Source organism: Peromyscus leucopus, chromosome 8b (assembly GCF_004664715.2).
Source record: "Peromyscus leucopus breed LL Stock chromosome 8b, UCI_PerLeu_2.1, whole genome shotgun sequence".
Taxonomy (NCBI): domain Eukaryota; kingdom Metazoa; phylum Chordata; class Mammalia; order Rodentia; family Cricetidae; genus Peromyscus; species Peromyscus leucopus.
The window spans coordinates 7,541,058-7,566,075 of NC_051086.1; the positions used below are offsets into that span (position 1 = coordinate 7,541,058).

General features: G+C 45.4%; 1 protein-coding gene across 4 annotated transcripts in view; it reads right to left on the reverse strand.

Moving 5' to 3' along the window:
- Positions 1–13,934, reverse strand: part of Nprl3 (NPR3 like, GATOR1 complex subunit) — a 36,032-nt gene extending 22,098 nt beyond the window's left edge. For 2 of the 4 annotated variants that reach the window (XM_028893333.2, XM_037201590.1), the window contains exons 1-5: positions 13,657–13,934; positions 9,561–9,630; positions 7,687–7,725; positions 4,212–4,341; positions 2,520–2,594 (exon numbers count right to left, since the gene is read on the reverse strand). In XM_028893333.2, the coding sequence (XP_028749166.1) occupies positions 2,520–2,594; positions 4,212–4,341; positions 7,687–7,725; positions 9,561–9,630; positions 13,657–13,774 (432 nt within the window). In that variant the 5' untranslated portion in view covers positions 13,775–13,934. Of the gene's footprint in view, positions 1–2,519; positions 2,595–4,211; positions 4,342–7,686; positions 7,726–9,560; positions 9,631–13,656 lie in introns of those variants that run through there. The other 2 variants (XM_028893330.2, XM_037201592.1) reach the window with 2 other exon arrangements.
- Positions 13,935–25,018: the final 11,084 nt, after the last annotated feature.

Sequence of the window (25,018 nt, forward strand, 5' to 3'; positions counted from 1 at the left end):
TTATAGAGTATATACAACTGCCTCAAAATAAAACACACATAGGAGTCTGAGTACAAACATTCCCACTCCAAAGCAGGGAGAAAACAATCTTGGACACAGATTACTCCTTTGAGGAAAAACTGAAGTCACAGTTGAGTCTTACCCTCTGGCAGAGGTGCCACTAGCTGAGGCACAAAAGCATCCCTACATCAGCTGTTAGGGACCAACTGTATGAGTTTCCTCTTTGTACAAAGTGGTTCTTACCTCCTCCCACCCCTATAAGGTCAAATGCAGTGACGGGCTATCTGGTGTGTACTGTTAGCACAGGCTAACACTGAGGAAGCTGCCTTAGCTCCCAAGGCTATGCAGGGATGCTGAGAAAGCTGCCACCTAGAAGATCCAGACTTTGATGAGAATGCTTACGAAGAGCACACTTGCAGCTAGGTGTGATAGCTTCTCCCTATAATGCCAGCATTTGGCAGGCAGAGGTAGAAGGATCAAATCCAAGTCTACATATAAAGTTTGAGGCCAGTCTAGTCTCTGCAACACCATCTCCGGCAAACAAAGTAAACTTTCACAGTACAGAACAGGAAGCAGCACCAAAGTGACTATGTCATCCCCCACGGGGCTTCCTGCAAAAAGCTTGTATCCAAATATAACACCTTCAGAGTAACTTCCAGTCTGCAGGGCACAGAAAGTCAGAAAGCAGATATAACAGCCTGCCAATGAGACAAACTGGGATGTGGAAAATGTGGCCAGACAATGGGCAGGACTGCTAAGACTAGAGACAGAGATACCACACACACTGAGTAGGGGCTGCATCATGGCTCACACAGGCCAACTAGAAAACTATGCTCTTAATCAGTAAGTTTTAACGGACCAGGTACTAGTTAATACCAACTTATCATGGTTAACTCTTGCCAGATAGAAAAGGGTATTATGGCATAAAATACCAGCCATTACTTTATAGATAAGTCTTGTAGTAATGCAATAATGAATGGACATACAATAGGCATGGGGCACATGCCTATAATCCTAGCACTTGTGAGGTAGAGGCAGAAGCATCAGGAGTTCTAGGTCATCCTCAGATACATAAGAGTTCATGGTCAGTCTGGGATATACAAGACCATGTCTAAAATAGAAACAAAAGCCAGACATGGTGGTACACACCTTTAATTCCAGGACTCAAGAGGCAGAGGCAGGAGGATCTCTGAGTTCGAGGGCAACCTGGTCTACAGAGGGAGTTCCACAACAGCCAAGACTATACAGAGAAACCTTGTCTCAAAAAAAGGGAGGTGGGGGGCAAGGTGGAAAGATGGCTCAGTGGTTAAGAGCACTTGCTGCTCTTCCAGAGGTCCTGAGTTCTGTTCCTAACACACATCAAGTCGCTCACAACTGCTTGTAACTCCAGATCCAAGGGCTCTGACTCCTCTACTGGCCTTGGACAGACACCTATGTACTCATCATGCACATAAAATAAAAATAAATCTTAAAAAAAAGAATGCACATGAGGCCTAGGACTTGCTTTGAGATACAGAGGCATAAAAACTGCTGCTGGGCTCCTCATGGGTTTCTTGTTAAGAGGGATAAGACATGAATCTAGATAGCAGGGATGAACAACATGAATGATACATGGTGACATTACATTATAAATGTATTAGGTATAATTAAATTGTATGTTTCATTTATATTACTTGGTGTTTAAAGTCAGGATCTTACTATACAGCCCAAGACATGTGCAGTCATGCCTGACTTAAATTGTATTTTGTTGTTGTTGTTGTTGTTGTTTTGTTTTTTTAGGGTAATAGGGCATAAGACAGGGTTTCATTAGCCCAAGCTGGCCTCAAACTCACTATGACCTTGAACTCCTGCTTGTCCTACCTCAGGTCCCCAAGTGCTGGGATTATAGGAGTATACCACCTGGTCTAGCTGAGTGTTCATCTGTTTTGAGATAGGATCTTATTCTGTGGCATAGGCTGGCCTCAAACGTATGGCAATTCTCCTGCATCAGCTTCCCAAGCGCTGGGACCACAGGTGTGTACTACCATATACTTTTTTTGTTTGTTTGTTAAATTTATCTAATTTTATTTTATGTGCATTAGTGTTTCATTTGTGTGAGAGTGTTGGATCCCCTGGAACTGTAGTTACAAAGGGTTGTGAGCTGCCATGTGAGTGCTGGGAATTGAACTGGAGTCCTCCAGAAGACCACTGAGCCTTCTCTCCAGCCCCCATCACACACTTTAAAATGGAAAACATTCAGGACTAGGAATGTAGCTTAGTAACAAAGTGCTTGTCCAACATGCATGAGGCCCTGGGTTCCACCATGACTGTAAATAGTGTTATATGTATGTATTTTACAAAAAAAGTTCAAGGAGGAAGAGGAGAAGGAGGAAAAACAATGAGCTCTGCTCCACCTGCACACCAAAAGTGTAAGTGCCATACCCAGAGTCTGAGCTCTGGGCCAATGAAAACCTCACTGGAAACTGGCTCTTCTCCCTCAGGCCCTCCTTCCTGATCTAAGCAATCGCGCAAACACTCACCCTCAGTGCAAACACCACGTTAAAAAGAATCATGGTGGGTGCTTCCCGCTTTGGAGATGGGTCTGTTTTGGAGACCTGTAAAAGAGCATAATTCTAATAAATCAAAAGACACGACATCCTTTCTGTCTGTCTGTCTGTCTGTGACAGACTAACACTATGAACTTTGGGGTGACCTAGAATTTACTATGGATCCAAGCTGGTCTTGAACTCACAGTGATCCTACCTCAGGCTCCCAATACTGGAATTGGAGGGATGAGACACTACGGCCAGCAGTCAGCCGTGACATGCTACAGGAAGTCGTTCAGATCTGTCTACTTCGTGCATGGAGAAGGGCTCCAGAGTGTGGTAAAGTGAGAGAAAACACCCCAGTCTGTGAGATGCGATCAGTGCTTTTGCTCAGAGAAGAGTCAGCCATAGAAACAGATGGACTACATGTGTGGAAGGAACAGAATGGCTGGCACTCTGAGCTCCGTGACCAAAGGATCAAGCTGACAATGTCCCAAAGTGATAGGACAGAAAAGGATGTACGGGGACGGAGAGTCCAGCCATGCCTCTGCTGCCATGGCAAGTCCTCGGGACATCAGAGACAGACGGTGTTCAGCAGCCCTGAAGAAAAGGGGCAGCCAGTCTTGCTAGAGAATCAAGTCCCTATCTCTTCCAGTTCTGGCAGCTTCAGTCACAAACACCGCAGCCTTTAAAGGTACCACTCTGAGCGGCATGAGTTCTATGAGCCCAGTTCCAAATGTTGCCTAAAGAGGGAGTTATAACTCTCCCTGTAACACCCAGGAAATGTACCCATCCCTGCCTGTCACTGCATTTCTACACTAAGTGACTGTCAACCCCGCCCCCCAATCCATAGACAGGAACCCAAGCCCTGTCATTAAAGACCATTGTGAGGAGGGAGAGTATTATCAAAGGAGCAAGATACTTCCGATGACCTCAGAAGCTCCACACGTGGATGAAGCTCTTTATACCACTTCTATATGGTATGGCATACTGAAACCCTTCTGAATCTAGGTGACTGTTATGGATCCTGCCTGTACACAGAGTGGACTGCTCTAGTGGACAAGCTCCTTGGGTAATAGCACATTCCCCCTTGCTAACATTCCTCAGTACCCAAATACCCACCTATGAGAAAACAAATATAAAAAGGTTAGCACAATAACACATGCTAAAATGTGTTGGTTATTAAAATATCATTTAACAGGTAGTGTTTGCACCATTTTTTAAAAAGCTCAGGAGTTAGACAATTGTTAGCTAATTCATTCTATGTCTTCTCTGGAAGCAAATACCCTATCTATCTATCTATCTATCTATCGATATCTATAGATATCTATCTTATATATCTATATCAGAGGAAAGGCCAGTTAGAAGAGACAGAGAATGTAGTCAGCAAAGACTAGTCACAGAGAACTGGGGATGCGGCTCAGTGGCCAGCAACCACACAGCACGTAGAAAGCCTTGGGTTCTATCCACCACTGAATGAAAGCACAAGCCAGTGGCAGGGACTGCAGCACCTGGGGACAGCACCCCTGTCGTCCTCTCCTGGACCCCAGGACCTATGAAGGGACACAATTCAAGCGGCTATCAGGCCTGCTGCCCCAGTGGCCCATTCACCACCATCCATGTCAGCACAGAAGAGGCCAGGCCCACCCACCCTAGAAAACTCCTACCTGCCGAGGAGGGTCATACCTGCCCCAGAGCATGCTGCAGCAGTGTTGGGTGCCCAACAAACCGTACATTATCAATCTTCAGTTCAAATTTTTGGCCGCACATTTCAGACTTGGTTGCCAAAATTGTTGCCAGAATAACATCGGAGAACCTTCAAATTTTAGAAAGGCAGGACGGAAATCATTAACAAACATCACAGCACCGTGCCCAGTACCCACAGGGGGAGGGGCTCAAGAATGACAGTTCTGTGGAGCTACTTTGTCCCCAGTGGGTGGCATGTCTATCAGCGGCTCTCTTGCAGCAATCCCAAGGGTAGGGATGTGAAATCACCAGAATTACAGGTAGAAGGCAGGAGAAGCACAGGCTGAAGGCACATGCTGTCATTGATTGCATGCTGTATGAAATTAGAAGAGAAACAGCTGCGGTTTGCATTTAAAGGAAGATCAGCTGGGGCTGGCACTGCCCTCAGGAGCCACTCAGAGGCTCACAGGCAGAAGGGCCTCTCCTTACTGTACTTTGGTTTGTGGAACTGTACCTCTCAACCTCTGTGACCCCAGACCCTCCACAACAGGACCACAAAAAGGACCAGAGGGCAGAGCTCAATGATGCATGCAGTATGCTAACTACATCTTTTCAGCATAGCTGCCCAGCCCTTCCTTATCCTCAACACTTCCACTTCTCAGTTCTTATTGAGGGAATTTTATACAAAGCATGCAGATGCACTGTTACAGGAGCATGGGATGCATAGAAACCAAGTGTCATGGAGAAGTGGGAATGGCTGGGGTGTGAGATCTCACTCACCCCTTCCACTAAGCATCTGTACATCTGTTCCCCCTACTGGCAAACCTAGTCCTCCCTGTCTGGGGGATCTGGATAAGTGAGTTGCCTGCAGGGAGGAGAGCACAGGGGCCTGGTGTTGCCTCTTATCTCAGAGAGCAGGGACTGAGGGCCTCCACTGAAGACACACAGGCACTGTTTCTGATCTGGTCCTGAAGGGAGAGAGCACCTATGCTCACATCTACTAAGGAAAGCTTTCTAACATCTAGGGAGGGTGGTTTTAGGAAGACAGTCCAGCACTACCAGGACTACAGTCTGCCCTGGGCAGAGAGACCCTTACAGTCCTGAAAGAGACTATTTGGGACAGACATTCCATTGTGGGACCTTAGTCTTGTTTCTTCTGGAGGCATTCTCAGTTGGGAGGAGGGAGACAGACTGACATTGTAACTCCTCCATTATAAGATGGAAAAGGAAGGTGAGCTTCAAGGAGCTGATGTGGCTCAACTCCAAAGCAGCAATGACACTGGGATAGAAAGTATCTAGGAGGGGCATTCATTCCAGGCCACCCTACACAAAGCAGGGCCACAGGAAAGCGGCCTGGAGACAGTACAGAGCCAAAGCCTGTATGTCAACATGTAAGACAAGCAGCCGTGCAAATTCTCCCACTTCTACCCATGCCAGCAAGAAAGCTCCAGGCTGCTACGGCCTGCAGGGCTTATACTGGCTCCTGCAGAATGAGCAAGATCCTCCAGCAGCCACAGGGCTTCCGGGCCCCCAAATAAACCAGACAGAGTGTGGGTCAGAAAGGGCTTCCTGGCCCTTTACAACGAGGGCTTGGTCAAACCTTTCAGCAGCAGTCTTATCACTGACATTCTGGGACCTGCAGGACCCATAGCCAAGTCCTTACTTCCTGCTTTCCTGGAACATTAATGTCTGGGGTGATTAAACAAATATGGAAGACTCCAGCATCTCAGACAAGGGCATTACAGGTTTTCTTCAAAGTCAACCTCTCTCTGCCCTATTCCACCTGTCTGAAGGACATATCAGGATATCAAAACCCTATCAAACACTTGGGTTCTGAGCTAGCCAACATTCTATATCACATCTCAACAAGCAGCACCCAACATTCTACCAACCAATGACTTAATACACAAAAGTAGCAGATGGGAGAATGATCTTAACCACTCCACAGCAACTCTGCCTTGATAGCCAAAAATCTCCACCAAAAACCCTCACTGCCATGAAGAGCCACAGACATGCCTCAGCTCTGGTCATGGGATTCCCAGAGGCAAGCAATGGTATCTCAGCTTCCATTCATAAATACCAAAATCCAAATATGCCCTTGAAGGAGCAAAATCAAATCTGCCCCCCCTCTACAAAGCACAGAGATGTGTGTGTGCTGACGCTAAAGTGGCTGTCCTAGGTTCTGTTCATCTGAGCAGGTCTGAGCTCTTAACATTACACACTTAGGATGAAAAGACACTTGCTTGGCTGTGGACTTCACATAGTGTTTGATGACCTAATATGCCCAAAGATAAAGTCATCTTGAGACCAAGAAAAGGGTAAAACTTATACATAGTAAATTACAAAGGACAAGGTTTGTCGTTTCCAAAATTTACAAAAATCCTTTTGATGGTGAGAACATGGCAAATGTAACATAAGATAATAAAACAGCTACTATAAAAACTAAAAATTTCTAACTTGAACATCTAAGAAAAGCATATTTAGGAAGATATAACAGTTGAAAAGCAGGCCAGGATTCTATTTTTAATAAATCATTCTGGAGTAGGGCTATCCAAAAACAGAGGGAGAGAGACTGGAAAGGCTTCAACTCCACATCTTCAACTTGTCTTTTTTTTTTTTTTTTTTTTAAATTTGTATGAATGTTTTCACCTGCATGTATGTATGTGAACCAGGTGTGTACCTGAGGTCTATGGAGGCCAAGAGAGGGCACTGGATTCCCTGTAACGAAAGTTACAGATAGCTGTGAGCTGCCATATGGGTGCTGGGAATTGAACCCAGGTCCTCTCAAGAGCAAGTGTTCTTAACCACTGAGCCCTCTCTCCAGCCTCTCAACCTGCCTATTGATGGAAACTCACACACGCTGTATGTACATCCACGGCTCACACAGGATGTACTGTTAGGGGGACAAGACAATGCAGACTGCAAAAGCTCCACATCACCTTCATGGGGACATATTTGCCACTTCTTGGTATATTCAGTTCCATCTAATCCTGAGTCTCTAACTAAACACTCAAATACTCAAATGCTGTTGATAGTGTCCGTGTGTCTGTCCGTCTCTATCTATCCCTCTCCCTCTCAAAACTAAAGGCAAGGAGCAATGACCATGGGCCCCTGCTGTGGCAGTAGGACAGGAAATGAGAGCCCATATGTGGTGGTCCAACATCACAGGACCACTAGCTCCTATCTGGGGAGGAGGTCTGTACAGCACACCTGGTCCAGAAGTCTCTCTGGTGCCAGCCAACCATGCTTTAGGTTCTCGAGAGATGTGAAATAGCTAAATAATTCTAGATGGGAAAAGGGCAGAGGCTGTGGGAAAATCTGGGCTTCTGAAAGGCAGGGGGGGTTCCAAGCTAGGGCCTATGCACCTCGTTAGTCATTCTTCAACATTGAGAGAAATTAGGCAGGAAGCACAATTACAAGAAGAGAAGGCAGCCGGAATCAAGACAGAAAAGGGGGGAGAGATCTTGGGTCTTACCCTGCAACCAATTGCTCATCGGTTGGAGGACATGGCTTGCTGAAATGGGAACAGGACCATCAAGACCAAACAAATCATTGTTTCTTAAAAACCATGAAAAGTTACAAGGTTGTTTTATAAAAACAGCATTAACATCTAGCAGAAGCACCATTATAAAGTATTAGCTGAATGGAGCAACTTACCGGAGGAGAAAGAAGACATACATACCCCAGATGAACACTTACCAAGGGATTGTTCTCACTAAAGCTCACATTCTCAAAATACAGGCCAGGAGAGACTGAGAAACACTGTTCAGAATCCAGGACATTGCAAGGCTAGACCCTAGTGTCACAAGACTTAGCTGGACAGCTGAGGACAAGTATCTGGCCTTCCTCACAGACCACATAAGATGCCTGGACAGAAAAGCCTTCTGAACTGTAGTGTCATATGAGTATTGTTCAGCCCCAGTCCTTGGAACACTGTGGACCACCTGCATCCTGACCTCCCTGAGCCTCTACCCCAGCTGGAAAGGAGGTCACAGTTTGCCAGAAAACTGGGGTTTCTGTACTATCCGACTCAGGTGTTTAGTTCAGTATTTTATGTTCCTGTGAAGAGCTACATAAGGGCCCTACCTGGACTACCCGCTGTGGACCCCTGTCCAGAAACAGGATGGCCAAAGACTCGTGTAAAAGAAAAGTATATCAGAGAAGCCCTTCCTTAGCTGCTTCAAACTTAAGCTCCTCACATTCGCTAGCACTGAAGGGAGAGCTGTTTAATAGACTTCACCTAGCAGTCTAGTAGCTCAAGCCTCACTCAGCTTGATCTCTACAACTAGCCAAGTAACAACGGGCTATCTGACACAACTTTTTACAGTGATGGCTACATTCTAAGTGTGCCACTGAGCAACCTGAAGGGGGAGGGACAACACAGGGCACAGGACACTAAGGAGCTGGACTCTTCTTCAATTTCAGAGACGTTTATTTATTGACTGGTTGGTTTTGAGACAGGGTCTCCCATATCTCAAATTAACCTCAAATTCACTATGAAGCCCAGGATGACCTTGATCTTCTGATCCAATTGCCTCCACCTCTTAAATTCTGGGACTGCAAGAATTCACCACCATGCCGTTTATGAAGTGCTGGGAATCCAAGTATTTCTGCATAAATAGCCACACTGGCCATGATCCTGACTGAAGAGCACAGTTCTGGTCCTTGATTACAAAGGGCAGACAAGCCCACCCAGAAAGCTGGAGAGATGGCTCAGCACTGGCTGCTGTTCCCAAGGACCAAGGTTCAATTGCTAGCACCCACATGGTGGCTCACAACTGTCTGTAACTCTAGTTCCAGGGGACTCAACACTCTCACACAGACACGCATGCAGGCAAAACATCAATAAAGTAAACTTTAAAAAAGATGGCAGAAGTAGTTGTTTATGAATGTAGACCTGACAGTCCTCCTAGACACAGAGGAGCAAACACAGGCAGAAGAAGGACCTGCCTTTCATCCAGGCCTGAAGCAGCCCTCGCTGCCACTATCACCTGAGAAAGGATGTGCCCAGGCTGCACTGTACCTGAGCACTGCATCTGACTAGGCCTGTGCTAAGGAATCAGGTCTGAGGACAGCAAAGGGATCTGCAAGCCTCTCATTGGAGAGAAATGTATCACGACTCCTTTACTAACCACATAGCATGCGCACTAGCCACAGCTGGTGCACGGGCTGAAATCTCTGAGCAAGTCAGGGGAGACAGTGAGACCCCAGCTCTGCACTCACGACATGGAGGAGAAGGACACCAGTATCTCAGAGGGACAAATATCTGGGTCAACAGGAAGGCAGAGCTCTGGTCAGGCCAGGGAAGGGAACCAGGCCTCCTGCCCAGAATGACTGGTGAGCCCTTACCTGGAGTCACCATCCTGGTCATCAACATGTTCGCTCGTGTTGTTGACAGCGTATCTGCTGCGTGGTTTATCTGAGTGAGGGCGAAAGAAGAATAGCTAAGAAAGTAGGATCTCTCCACACACAAGATTGTGGGCTATTAAAACCCATGGCTGCCATTGTCTACACAATTATTATTCAGTTACAAAGAGGAACAAACTCATACAGCTTGAAAATATTAGGTTGAATGAAATAAGTCTGATATACAATGTCAAATATTATTTACATGAAAACACTATAGTAAGCAAATTCATAGGGCTACAAAGTCATCTGGATAATAGCAAGGGCTGGGAAGAATAGGAAATGAAATATTACTTATTACAGAACTTCACTTTAGATGATGAAAGTTTTGGAAATACATATTGGTGACAGTTTCACAATGGAAAGAATGCAGTTAATGCTACTGAGTCATATACTTAAACTGGTTACAATGGCAAATCTCACGTTATAATAAAAATGTTCAGGGGTTAAAAGGATGCACGTAGCTCAGTGATGGTGCTTAGCATGTGAAACGAGGTTCTATCTGGAGCACAGAGGAAAATCGTTAGATGGTTTCCAAGAAGTTATGACAATGTGGGGAAACAGCTACTCTTTGAGGAGGGGACTGAGACAGGACCTTACCATGCAGCCAGGGCCAGCCTCGATCTCTATATAGCTGAGGCTGGACTCCTCATCTATCTCCTAAATGCTGGATATTACAGTGTTGGGATTACAGATGTGGGCCACCATGCCCAGCTATGGATCTTAATTTCTTTTCTTTTCTTTTCTTTTTTTTTTTTTTTTTGGTTTTTTAATTTTTAAATTGTACATACCATATCCCTCATACATATAAACAATTCTTTACTAGAACACTATGGCTTAAAAACCTGGTTTAAAACCCATATGAAAGCCGGGCGGTGGTGGCGCACGCCTTTAATCCCAGCACTCGGGAGGCAGAGCCAGGCGGATCTTTGTGAGTTCGAGGCCAGCCTGGGCTACCAAGTGAGTTCCAGGAAAGGCGCAAAGCTACACAGAGAAACCCTGTCTCGAAAAACCAAAAAAAAAAAAAAAAAAAACCCATATGAGCCAGGAGGTGGTGGTACATGCCTTTAATCCCAGCACTCAGGAGGCAGAGGCAGGCCTCTGTGAGTTCGAAGCCAACCTGGTCTACAAAGGGAGTTCCAGGACAGACTCCAAAGCTACACAGAGAAACCCTGTCTCGAAAGAAAAACCAAAAATTTAAAAAAAAAAAAAAAACTATGGGAGATCCAGGACAGGTACCAAAACTACAAGAGAAACCCTGTCTCAGAAAAAAAAAATTTTTTTTTGATATAACCATATGGAAAAATAATAAATTATGTTGGCTTTTCAGGACCAACATCCAAGGAAATCCAACAACAACAACAAATATGGCCACATCCTGGCTGTCACAGCTCCCCTTCCACAGGGCTCTGGAGGTAAGCAGGCAGCAAGTACCCAGACCACACTAGCTCTTAGGGGTCTCTACCTTATACCAAGATAAATTAATTTTAAGGCCAAGTGTGGTGGTTCACGCCTTTATTCCCAGCACTCAGGAAGCAGGAGGATCTCTGTGAGTTCAAGACTAGTGTAGTCTAACTCCAGGCAGCCAGGGATACATAGTAGGATCCTGTCTTAAGTAAGTAAATTAATTAATTTTAAAACAAGACAATAAATGTTCTAAAGAAAAACTCCTGAGTTTTCTCTTGTTAATAATCTTTAAATGCTCACTTGCAATACAAACCAGAGAGGAAGGGTGTCCCAGTTTAAGACTAGTCTAGTCTACACAGCAAATTCCAAGCCAACCCTGACTCAAAATAAACTGACATCATCCAGAGCAGAAGGCCTTAGAGATAGCAAAACTCAGAAACCACAAGAGACTAGATTGAAAACCTGACTCCGTAAAAATCAAAATTCTGGCAAAAACTACACAGAAAAAGCAAACTGGCTACCTACTATGATTTAAAAAAAAAATTCCTTTTTGTTTTTTTTGAGACAGGATCTTACCATGTAGCTCTAACTAATCTGGACCTCACTATGTAGACCAGGCAAGCCTGGGACTCAGAGATATGTGCCCACCTCTGCATCTAGAGTGCCGGGATTAAAGGCATGCTGACCACCACTCCTGGTCCAAAATTCTTACTTTTTTGTTTTGTTTTTCAAAACAGGGTTTCTCTGTGTAGCCCTGGATGTCCTGGAACTCACTCTATAGACCAGGCTGGCCTCGAACTCAGAAATCCACCTGCCTTTGCCTCCCAAGTGCTGGGATTAAAGGCATGCACCACCACCACCACCACCACCACCACCACCACCACCACCACCACCACCCAGCAAAATTCTTGCTTTTTAACTCAAATATATGAATAATTCCTTCAAGTCTATAAAGAAAAAATTAAGTATTCAAGAGGAAATCAGGCACAGGATATGAATTCTCTGAAAAGTAATTGCAAATGGCTCTGAAGATAGGAAAACATTCTTGTTCTCAGTAAGACAAATAAGAAATGCATAAAAAGACTATCAGATACACCCAGGCAGTGGTAGCACATGCATTTAATCTCAGAATTCCAGAGGCAGAGCCAGGCAGATCTCTGTGAGTTCAAGCCCATCTGGTCTACAGATTGAGTTCCAGGACAGCCAGGGCTACACAGAGAAACCTTGTCTCAAAAAACCAAAACAAAACAAAACACTATCAGATGCAGCCTTTTGTCATTCGACTAATAAAGACTGAAAATTAATCTGTTTAGCATATGACCATTAGCCCTCAGACTCAACCACATGACTCAAGATTTGTTAGTACAGACAGTCTACAAAAGAGTAATATCCAGAAAGGACATGTGCAGTTTGTGGGTTTTTTATTGATGGTAGTGGTAGTGTTGGGGATTTTGTGTATGTGACCTATAAGCACAGGTGGAGGCCAGAGCAAAATGCTAAGTGTTTTCCTTTATCGACATCTTACTGCCTTGAAACAGGGTTTCTCACTGAACCAGAACATTACCCTTCCGGCTAGGTGGCTGGCCGGCCAGGGAGCTCTCCAAATCAGCCCATCTCTATCACTCAATGACAGGCACCACAGCCATGGCAGGCTTTTCACATAGGTGCTGGGGGCTCAAAGTGAGGTCCTCAAGCTTGCAGAGCAAGCGCTCTTACCCACTGAACCAGCTGCCCAGCCCCCAAAAGATTGAAAAAACTGTAACAGAGGACTAGATGAACAATTCATAGTATGCTTATCTCATGGAATTCCCTGCAGCCATTAAAAAGAACAAGACTTCTACAAAGGTTGATCCTGTATTCAAGACAGACACCAAGTACAAATAAAAACAGGCAAACAGTGTATTTCCACTGCTTCTTAGAACAGAATGTGTGCTTATGCTTGTGTTTACATGGACGGTTCTGGAGAATGGTAAAGGTGGTAGCCCCTCTAGGGGAGATGGGAGGGGTTTGAGAGCATGATATCAACTGTTTTTGTAGCTTTAAACCCTTTGTATCATATTACCAAGTTTTAAGAATAATAGTCACCCACAGAGGAAGGCTATATTCTCATGCAGTAGTGCACTATAACTAAGAGAAGAGGATGTGTTCAATGGATGATACAGCACAAAAAACGAGCGCCGTGCGACTCGTTGGGAGGTGGGGGCGACGCACTATTTTATTTTTTCGTGGATACACTTTTGAAGTTTATGTACCGGAGGGATGATTACCAAAACGGTGAGCGGTTATCCCCGCAATGGGCAAGGAGCAGAGTTCAAGGGCAACTTCAGACTTTACAGGAACCTGTACTTTCTAAAATAATTAATAAATGCGTGTCTGTGTGTAAAACTCGGTGTCTTTTTGTTTTTGTTTGGAGAAAAGGTTGGCCTTGAACTCATGGCAACGCTCGCGCCTCAGCCTCCTGGGAGCTGGGATTAGACGTGTGCACCGACCGCTGCTAGAGCCTGCGATTCTTAACGCATTTTGACACTTTCCTAGGCTGGAGACTCCGGAGTCGTGCCGTGGCCCTTTTCCTCCTCCGCACGGTGCCCCGCGCGCGGGCAGGCAGGGCGGGTGGCCGCCAGGCGCCACTTACTTGTCTGGGACGCGGGGTGCTCCTGGCTCCTCTGGAAGGGGTACCTGAAGAGCAGCTTATTGCCCCTGCTGCCCGAGCTCACCAGGATCACGCTGATGGGGCTGGTATTGTCCCCCATCCTGCGGGGGCCGGGCCGGGCCGGGGGCCTGAGGGGAACTCGGTGGGGACCGCGGGGACGGAGAGTTGGAGCCGGAGCCAGGCGCCCGGCCCGCAGGGACACGGAGGAAGCCGGCGCCACGGCCCGGACACAAGAGCGCGCGACCCGGCTCTCGCGAGACTTCACCGGCGCCGGGGGAAGAGCCGCGGAGCGCCGCCCTGCAGGGCTTCTGCGCAGGCGCGGACGGCCGGAAGCGCAGGCGCGACGCGTTCTCCGAGCCGCAGTGGCTCTGCAAGGGAATGTGTCTGTGGTTTAAAGTCACACGCTTGCTCTGACCAGAGAGCACAAACTTAAAAATATGAGAAGGAGTCGGGCGACGGTGGCGCACGCCTTTAACCCCAGCACTCGGGGGGCAGGGGCAGGTTGATTTAGTTCGAGGCCAGCCTGGGCTGCAGAATGAGCTCCATGACAGCCAGGGCTACACCGAGAAACCATGTCTGGGAGTGGGAGGGATAGAGGTCGGGTTCATACCAGTCTGGGCATCATATAACCAAGGAGCACTAATTTATTTTAATTGTTTCCCAAATTTTATAAAGGCAAAAAAAATAGTCTTACTGCTTTTTCTATTTTTTCCAACTGTTACTCAGAGATAAGGTGTCATTTGATTACTTGCCAGTGTCTGAGAATGACAATTACTATTGCCCTTTGATGGTTTGGGCGTGTTCTGTGAAAGGAATGGTATCCTCTTACTCATTTTGCAAGCCTTTATCCCAATCTTGTTTGTTTTGAGTGTTGTATAATGTTACTGCCATCTCCGTGTTTCCCAGCAGGGCCCTTAGACCTAAACCGGAAATCAGGAGACAGGGGAAGTGAGACTGGGAAGGAAGCAGATGGGGATATGGGACTGGGCACCTGGGGATGGCTAAAAGGTATCGTGGTCCCTTCCCACAGAGACTAGGTGCCCGCCCAGGCACTCGGGCCAGGAAGGACTGTGGTCCAGGTTACTTCATTAGTCAGGACCTTGGGACTCCAGTGGTCATCTCTGGGATCGGAAGGGCCTAAATGAAGGAGCCCAGTGTTTCCCCAGTTAGCGATCTTAGGACCCACTTTTTGCCAGCCACCTTCAGAGGAGCATTCATAGTTTACTTTTCTATGCAATCAACAGTGACAGCTAGGCTTGGTGGAGACTGGTGTTTCCAGCTACTAGAGAGACTAAGGTAGGGGGGAAGAAAGTTAAAGCCAGCCTGGGCAACTCAGTGAGACCTCTCAAGAAGGAATGAGAAGGCTGTAGATGTTGCTTAGTGGTAAGCACATGGCTGTTATGCACAAAGCCCTGGGCTCGATCTTGTCTACCACTGCTAACTCTAGTACCAGATTCCATTCTACAACGTTCTGGTTATTCCCTCCCAGGCCTCCCTACCCAATACTGACAGCACTGGAGAGGAGAGCCCAGACTCCTCAGGTGCATCATCTCAACCCTCAAATTGTCCATTGCTAAGAAACGCCATCAGCTATCACAGAAATCAGAACTTAAGGCCACACTGTCAACTGTGGACCAGGAACGCCACTGTGGACCCCAGCTTTTTCACCAAGAGTAGGATTTGAAACTGTTCAGTGAAACACCAGGACTAGCCTCAGCTCTGCAGGGCATAGCCTCTGACTGACTGCTGGGTTAAAGAGGCGAGTCTGACTGCTGGGTTAAAGAAGCAAGTCCTCATTTTTATTTTTTATGTGCATTGGTGTCTAGCCTGCATGTCTGTGTGAGGAAGTCAGTTCCACTGGAACTGGAGTTACAGACAATTGTGAGCTGCCATGTGGGTGCTGGAAATTGAACCTAGGTCCTCTGGAAGAGCAGCCAATGTTTCTAACCAGTGAGTCATCCCTCCAGCCCCACAAGTCCTCATTTCAATTTTAAATAATGTGGTGTCATAACCTCCTTTATAGAAGAAGAAACTGGAACTTTGGACCCTTGGTCCCCACCCTACCCCCAGGGTCTCCCTTGTGCAGAGTGGGAGACCACATGGATGTTAGACCTTATCAATTCTGTCACTTGGTCAGTCAGAGGGCTGGGTGGGGTTCACAGACACTATCTGGGAGCCACCTTCTCCACTGGGTGTTCCTGCCTCTCCAAGGGCCTCTAGCCACTTGCCTAGAACAGCAAAAGGATAATTTTAAATGCCATGTCCTGAATTCTTGTGGCTAGAGGTGACCCCTCATCACACTGACATGGAAGTTAAGTCCACTTCACCATAGAGGTTTAAATGGTGAAACTGAACTCACAAGGTTAACTTGCCTCCCACGGTCACCTTTGGGGGTGGGGGTGTGTTCTACAGATCCCCAGCCTGGTCTTCGGCTCGATTAACCAGGCAGGCATCTCAGCCCAGCTACTCAAACTCAGAATGTGCCTGGAGCTTGCAGTTCTGACCGCAGATCAGCTGCTTCAGCATCCTGGACTCTGCCCAGGCCTGGGCTCTTTGTGTCCACAGGGGGAGAGACCAAGATCGGCCTCTGTGCAGTCAGCAGCCCAGCCCACACCGTGCAGCGAGATCCCCCTTCCGCTGGAACTACAGGCACATTTATAACCTCCCTGAGCTTCTATTTCCTTATGTTAAAACAAATCCCAGTGACGAGAGAACTGCCCTTACAGAGTGCCAATGAGGGCTGCTGACTCAACACAGAGAGTTTGGTGCCATGTGAGGACCTTAGAAAGCACTTGACAAATGTCAGTGGTCGTACGTCACACAAAAGCAACCCAGTACAAGCTGTTGCAAATACACACGACGGCATTGCAAAGCTTTTAAAAGTATACGTAGAATCTCTCTTAATCCTGACATTTGGACATGCTTTTATTCTTGTTTGTTTGTTTTGTTTTGGAACAGGGTCTCTCTACATAGTTCTAGTTGTCCTGAAATTCACTATGTAGATCAAGCTGGCCACATGAACTCAGAGACATGCCTCCTGAGTGCTGGGATTAAAGGTGTGTGCCACCGTATCCAGCTACTCTTTTTTTTTTTTCTTTTTTCTATTATCAGCTTGATACAGTACAAATTCTTATCCTAATAGTGAAATGTTTCACTGAGGCTTGCCCAGTGATTGAATAAAACCAAAACTTATTATAAGCCACAGTCATCCTTGGGTGCCCCCCCCCCCCCCGCTATATCGCCTCCCTGGTTCTGTGGTTTGCAGTCTGATTGTTCTTTGCTTTATATCTAGTATCCACTTATGAGTGAGTACATACCATGTTTGTCCTTCTGGGTCTGGGTTACCTCACTCAGGATGATATTTTCTAGTTCCATCCATTTGCCTGCAAATTTCATGCTGTCACTGTTTTTCTCTGCTGAGTAGTACTCCATTGTGGATATGTACAACATTTTCTTAATCCATTCTTCAGTTGACGGGCATCTAGGTTGTTTCCAGGTTCTGGCTATTACAAATAGTGCTGCTATGAACATAGTTGAGCATGTATCTTTGTGGTATGATTGAGCATTCCTTGGGTATATGCCCAAGAGTGGTATGGCTGGGTCTTGAGGTAGATCAATTCCCAACCAGCTACTCTTTATTTAACTTTATTTTATATATTTTATATTCTGATTTGACTTGAGACTGGAGAATCAGAAGTTCAAAACACACAAAACCCTACCTGCCCAAAAAAAATGTTTAAAAAGTGAACAAGTGAAAAATAACATGGGCAGCAAGGCATGGTGGCACATATCAGCAACCCCGGCATTCCAGAGGTCAAAGCAGGAAGTGATGATTTTCACTCCCTTGGCTTCGTAGTGAGTTCTGAGCTAGTCTGGACTACATAGTGAGGATCTGTCTCAAAAAATACACAAAGCTGTCAAGCATGGTGGTACATGCCTGTAACACTCAGGAGGTAAAGACTAGAGGGTCGCTGCAAGTTCAGTACCACGGTGGCCTGCATAGCAAGTCCCCAGGGAGTTGGGTTGACATAGCAAGACCTTAACTCAGAAAAAAACAAACAAGAAACGGGGCCAGTGAGATGTTTTAGTGGGTCAAGGACTTGTCACCAAGTCTGGCGACCTGAGTTCCATCCCAGAGAGCAACACGGTGGAAGGAGCCGATTCCCACGTGCTCTGGCTCCACACATTCACCGTGGCGTGCCACAGTGCCCCGCCCCCACAAACAGTAAATAAGAAAAAAATTATTTTTTAAATACAAAAATAATAACATAACGTTTTAAAGGTAAACAGTCAGTAGCATTTTGTACATTCATGATAGTGTACAACCACCTCTCTCTAGTTCTAGAATGTCGTCATCTCCCCGCAAAGAGATCTTCCTATAAGCACCCATTTCCCCTCTCCCCTCTCCCCGGGCCTGATGACGGTCATCCACTCTCCTCAGATCTGCCTCTTCAGTTACTGGACATGGAATCACATGCACAACTAGGTCAATCTCACTCTCTATAATGTTTCCAAGGTTTTTCCATGTTGCAGTGTGTATCATCACTTCATTTTTATGGCTAAACAGTGTCTCATTGCAGGGAAATATCCTAACTATAATTTGTCTGTCATACATTGATGGGCATCTAAGGTGTTTCCAGCCTCAGGGTATTTCAAATAGAAAGATATGACATTTTTCCAACAGGTCAACAAATTCACAAATTGACTATGTCAAAATTACAAACTTATTGCCGGGCGGTGGTGGCGCACGCCTTTAATCCCAGCACTTGGGAGGCAGAGGCAGACAGGTCTCTGTGAGTTCGAGACCAGTCTAAAAAAAAAATTACCAACTTCTTTATTTTTTTTCCCTTCTTCTTTGAGACAAGCTCTCTGTCCTGGAACACACTATAAAGCTCAGCCTGACCTCAAACTCACAGCAATCCTCCAGCTTCAGCCTCCACAAAACTTAGTATTACAACTGTGTGCCACCACTCACAGCTTAAGGTTAGACACTGTCACTGTTACTTGTCAGAATGAGGCAGAGCTGAGCGGGCGGTGGTGGCGCACATCTTTAATCCCAGCACTTGGGAGGCAAAGCCAGGTGGATTTCTGTGAGTTCGAGGCCAGCCAGGGCTACAGAGCAAGATCCAGGACAGCACCAAAGCTACACAGAGAAACCCTGTCTCAGGGGGAAAAAATGAGGCAGAGGTGGAGATGTGTCTCAATGCAGAGCGTCTACCTAGCATGGGCAAGGCCCGAGGTCGATTTGCAGGGGAAGGAGGGTGATGAAACACGGTAAGACTGACAAGGAAATGTACCCAGAATATTTGTCAAATTCTGACACATCAGTGAGAACAGCACAATGGGAGAACGAGCGCCACTTAGATAGCGCCACTTCAGGAAGAGGAAATCCAGCAGCCAGGGAAGTTATGAAAAGGACACAGCCTCACTCACCACCAGGCAACCACAAGAGAAATCACTGTACTCCAAACCAGAAAGACTAAGTTAGAAGAGACTAGAAGACCAACAGGGTGAGATGTTTGGGAGGGAAACTCACACACCAGGGGAAATATAAACTGACCAACTATAGGGCTGGAGGGAGAGACGGCTCAGCAGTTAAGTGCACTGACTGCTCTCCCAGAGGCCCCAGGTTCAATTCTCAGGACCCACATGGCAGCAGCTCACAACTGTCTATAAGTCCTGTTCCAGGGGGGTCTGACACCAATGCACATAAAATAAAAGTTAAATAAAAAATTGACCAGCTATTTGGAAAAGTCCAGTGTTCTTTTTCTGACTTTGAAGGCCATGTGCCAGGGCAAGAGGTGGAGCTCAGTTGGTAGAGAGCTTGCCTAGCATGCATGAAGCCTCGGGTTCAATTCCCAGCACCGCATAAACTGAGTGTGGTGGCACATGCCTGTAATCCCAGCACTCAAGAGGTAGAGGCAGAAGGATCAAAAAATTCAGAGGTCATCTGTGGCTACCTAGGAAGTTTGAGGCTAGCCTGGGATACATGAGACTCTGTCAGAGTTGGAGTAGAGAAATCAGTGAGGGAGAAAAAGGGAGATTTGGGTTGTTTCCACTTTGGACTATGATCAATAATATCATTACGCTAGCCCTGACTGGAGACCAGCAGTTGGTTATACTACAGCTGTTGGTTTCAAGAGCAGCCTAGAGAACTGTCTTCCTGTGGTTTATTGGCTGTTCTAAACCCAAAAGAGGCCGAATTCCAGCACTCGGGAGGCAGAGGCAGGCAGATCTCTGTGAGTTCGAGGCCAGCCTGGGCTACAGAGCGAGTTGTAGAACAGCCAGGGCTACACAGTGGAACCCTGTCTCAAAAACCCACAGTTCACAAAAACAAAAAGTGATGGTGTTGCTATGAACATACTCCCATTGTTATTTTATACATATGCTTCATTTCTCTTGAGTGTATATGCAGTAAAGGAACAGCAAGACCGACCATACGCTAACACCTTTAACTTCTATTTATTTATTTATTTGTATGTTCATTTATTTATTTAATTATTTAATTTAGAGACGGGATTTCTCTACATAGCCCTGGCTGTCCTGGGACTCCCTGTGTAGACCAGACTGGCTTCACACCAACAGATCTTTCTGCCTCTGCATCCCAGGTGCTGGAATTAAAGGTATGCGTCACCTTACCCTGCACCTACCTTTTACTTTTTAAGGAACTGCCAAACTGCTTTCTAGTGTGCACCATTTTATCTCACCCTACTGCATTTTATCAAGATTCTAGTTTCTTTAAATCTTCACTAGCATCTTTATTTTGTCTCTTTTGTTTGTTTGTTTTTCAAGATAGGGTTTCTCTGTGTAGCCCTGGTTGTCCTGGAACTCACTCTATAGCCCAGGCTTGCCTGGAACTCCTCAGAGATCTACTTGTCTCTGCCTCCTGAGTGCTGGAACTAAAGTCTTCTGCCTTCCCCTGGCTTTATTTTGTGTGTGTGTGTTTTTTTTTTAAGATTTATTTATTTATTATGTACACAGAAGAGGGAGCCAGATCTCATTACAGATGGTTGTGAGCCACCATGTGGGTGCTGGGAATTGAACTCAGGACCTCTGGAATAACAGTCAGTGCTTTTAACCGCTGAGCCATGTCTCCAGTCCTATTTTGTGTTTTTAATTATGACCATCCTGGTAACTATGAAGTGGTATACCTACAGTGTTTGTCTGTCTGTTTTTGATACAATGTCTCACACTCTAGTTCAGGATAGCTTGAGGAACTCACTATGTAGCCCAGCCTCAAATTTGTGACAATGTACATGTCTTAGCCTGTCAAACGCTGGGATCATAGGCAGTCATCATCATGCCTGGTTCTGTATATCTTCTTTGAAGAAACAGTCAAAAACCCATTAGTTAATGGAAAGATAAACTATTGTACATTCACATCAAGAAATAAAAGCCCATGCTTTTAGTCCCAGCACTCAGCAGACAGAGGCAGGTCTGGTGTACAGAACAAGTTCCAGAACAGTCAGAGCTACCCAGAGAAACCTTGTCTCAAAAACCAAACAAGTGGGCTGGAGAGATGGCTCAGAGGTTAAGAGCACTGACTGTCCTGAGTTCAGTTCCCAGCACCCACATGGTGGCTCACAACCATCTGTAATGAGATCTGGTGCTCTCTTCTGTGTACATAATAAATAAGTAAATCTTAAAAAAAAAAAAAAAAAAAAAAAAAAACAAGCAAAAAGGGGGTAAAAAAGGAGAGAGAGAGAGAGCAGAGGTACTGGAGAGGTGGCTCAGTGGTTAAGAGCACTTGCTCCTCTTCCAAAGGATCCAAGTTTGGTTTCCCTGTACCCATGTCAGGTGCTCGTCTGTAACTCTGAACTCCAGGGGATCTGGTGCTGTCAGGCCTCTGCACATGGTGTGCGTTACACAGATGTATACATATAAATAAATAAAAACAATAAATATAAATAAAAAAGGAAGGAAGGGGAACCTGCTGATACAGCAGATGAATCTCCAGGGTGCTTTGCCAAGTAAAAATAGCCAGTTTTAGAAAGTTTCAATACTGCTGATCAATTTTTCCCCTTTTTAAAATTACTTGTCTCTTTCTGTTTAAGGTATAATTTTAAAATATATATTTTGGATAACTTTTGCCAGGCAGTGGTGGCGCACACCTTTAGTCCCAGCACTCGGGAGGCAGAGGCAGGCGGATCTCTGAGTTTGAGGCCAGCCTGATCTACAGAGCCAGTTCCAGAAGAGCCAAAGCTATGCAGAGAAACTGTTTCAAAATCAAATTTTGATTTTGCTTTAGTTTTGGTATATGGAATAAACTCATTGCCTTGTTCATGCTAAGCATGGGCTCCACTACTGAGCTGTCGCCAAGTCTCTTAGTTTAGATAAGTTCTTTATTAGACATATGATTGTCAAATATTTTTTATCAGGCATGTGGCACACACCTCTAATCCCAGCACTTGAGTAATGGAGACAGGAGGATCACAAATTCATGACCAGCCTAAACTACATAGCAAGACCCTCTCTTTCTAAAAAAAAAAAAAAAAAAAAAAAAAAAAAAAAAAAAAAAAAAGCTCAGTAGTGGCTGCACATGACTTCATGCCTTTAATCCCAGTACTCAGGAAGCAGAGGCAGGGGGATCACTGAGTTTAAGGCCAGCCTGGTCTACAGAGCAAATTCCTGGACAACCAGGGCTACACAGAGAAACCCTGTCTTGAAAAACCAAAAAAGTAAAATTAAAAAAACTAAAACTCAATTAGTGAATAAAAATTATCTTTCTCAATCTGTGGGATATTACCCAAGACTTACTATAAATCTGTAGTAATCAAGACAATGTCAGTGGGACAGAATGGAGTCCAGAAACTGTCTTATAAAAATATGGCTAATTTGGGCCAGCAAGTTGGCTTAGTGGATAAAGGTGCTTGCAACCAAGCCTGATGACCAGAGTCTCATCCCTAGGATCCACATGGTAGAAGACAAGACCTGACTCTCAAAGTTGTCCTCTGACCTCCAGTTATATGCCATGGCACATGCACACACAAGAAATGAAATGTAATAAAATATGGCTAATTAATGTTTACACTCCCTCTTGGCAAAGATGCAGAGAAGTGATAGCTAATTAGCACGGGGCGGGGCGGGGGGGGGGACGGGGACATGAGGACAGGTTGTGTAAGCCTAAGGATCGAGTCCAGGGCCCCACACAAGCTAGGCAAGCACATATCCCCAGCCTAGCCAATTAAATTTGTACCAATAAGTGTGAAAAGCGAATCTATTAGAGAACTTAGAGTCTTTGCAACAATTAACTGTGGAACAGATGTCATGGCCAAAAGTAATTAACAGAGGCCTGACCCTTATACCTCAAACAAAAATGATCTCAAAATGAACCATCTGTACAAACACAAAACAAACTATGACACTTTTAGAAGAAAATATAGACTACAAATCTTTGTGTTTTGTGGATAGGCAGTGAATTCTTAAGAATTCTTTCTTAAACTGGGTGTGGTGGCCCATACCTTTAATCCCAGCACTAGGGAGGTAGAGGCAGGTGGGTCTCTATAAGCCAGCCTGGTCTACATAGCAAGTTCCAGGACAGCCAAGGCTACAATAGTGAGACTCTGTCTCAAAAAATAAATTCTTTCTTCCACTTAATTTAATTTAATTTTGAGATAGGGTCTCACTATGTAGCCCTGGCTGGCCTGGAACTCACTATTTAGACTAGGTTGCCCTCAGGTTCACCAAGATGCATCTGCCTCTGCCTCTTGAGTGCTGAGATTAAAGACGTGCACCACAGCCCAAAAGAATGAGTTCTAAAAGAGGAGCTTGATAAATTAGATTGCATAAAATTCAAACTTAGGTTCTACAAAACTTTCCTAAGATGAACTGAGGGCTGGGTGAGTTGTCTCACTAAGTGGGTAGAGGCACTTAGCACCTCTTAACAATGTGAGCTAGCTGTCCCCTGACTTCCACACACGTGTTGTGGCACATGCATGCCCCTTCACACAAAATAAACAAATGATAAATGGAAAAAATTGAAAGATGAAATTAAAAAGTAAAAAAACTGATGGGAAGCATTTGCAAACAACATATCAGACAAAAAGAAACGCACCCAAACTGTACACAGACTGCCCATAAGCCTAGTAAGAAAGCAGCCTAGTTTAAACGTGGACAGAGTACTTGAGCAAAGAGGCTACTGTAGATAACATATGGGTGGCAAATAGCCACATGAAGAGATCTTCCACATCACTGGCCGTCAGAGAAATACAGTTCTCAGCCATGATGTTACATCACTATTTACCTGTCAAAACACTAAGATTCAAAAACTCTGGCAATGATACACACAGGAAAACAAAACAGCAAAGATACTCATGAAAACAGTGTCATTTCTTATAAGTTAAAGATGCATTTTGCAAATGCCAGCACATCTGCTCCTGGATATAGATACATCTACACACAGGGATAGGGAAATAGAAACCTATGTTCATGCACAGACTTCTCTATGAATGTTCAAAGCGTCTTTGTTTTGTAATAACCCCACACTAGAAACTGTCCAAAAGTCCTTCAGTGAAAGAAAGGATAAACTGCTGCATATTTACATCATAAAATAAAAAGTAGCCAACGGCTGATACTGCAGATGAAGCCACAAAACAGTTGGCAAGATGAAAGAAGCCAGTCTTAAATGATATAACACTATATGATTCCAGTCACACAATTTTTTGAAAAAGATGGATTAGCATGGCTTAGGTCGGGAGCAAGAGGAAGATGAGACAGCAAATGGGTGGCTGTGGGGGTTTCCGGATTGGCGGGGCTAGTCTATATCCTGATTGTGACTTGGTTACATAAATCTATATACGTGTCAATTCAGAGGACAATGAGCAAATCAACTTCACTGCATATTAAGATAAATTAAAAGAATCATATGTTTCACCAGACACTGGTTGCTATGGAGGGCTATGGGGCAAACTGATGATTTTCTCTGATTAACTTGTCACCTCCTGGTGGGAGCAGATTCCCATCCTCTTCCCTCAGTGCTGAGAGAGAGGGCCTACTACTTCCTTGGAGGAAACCCAAGAGTCAGGGAACTAGGGGACACGGGTGGCACAAGCAATTTGAGATTCTGAAATGAGTAGGGACAGTACAGATCTGGACACAAGGAATGACCTCCTGACATGGCTGGGCCCCTATCTCTCCTGGATTCTGTGCAGGACTAGACCAACACCCCACCCACCCCCTTTAGACGCAGGGGAGTGGGCATGAGCGATAGCGCTTGACCTCCAAGTCCCACCAGGCCCTGATTCCCATTGTTGCTGTGTCTGATAACAGGCCCCACCCTGCAAGCCCCCTCCCCTCTCCCAGCCAGTGGTCACAGCCAGGCAGGCCCCAACTTTGTGTATATAAG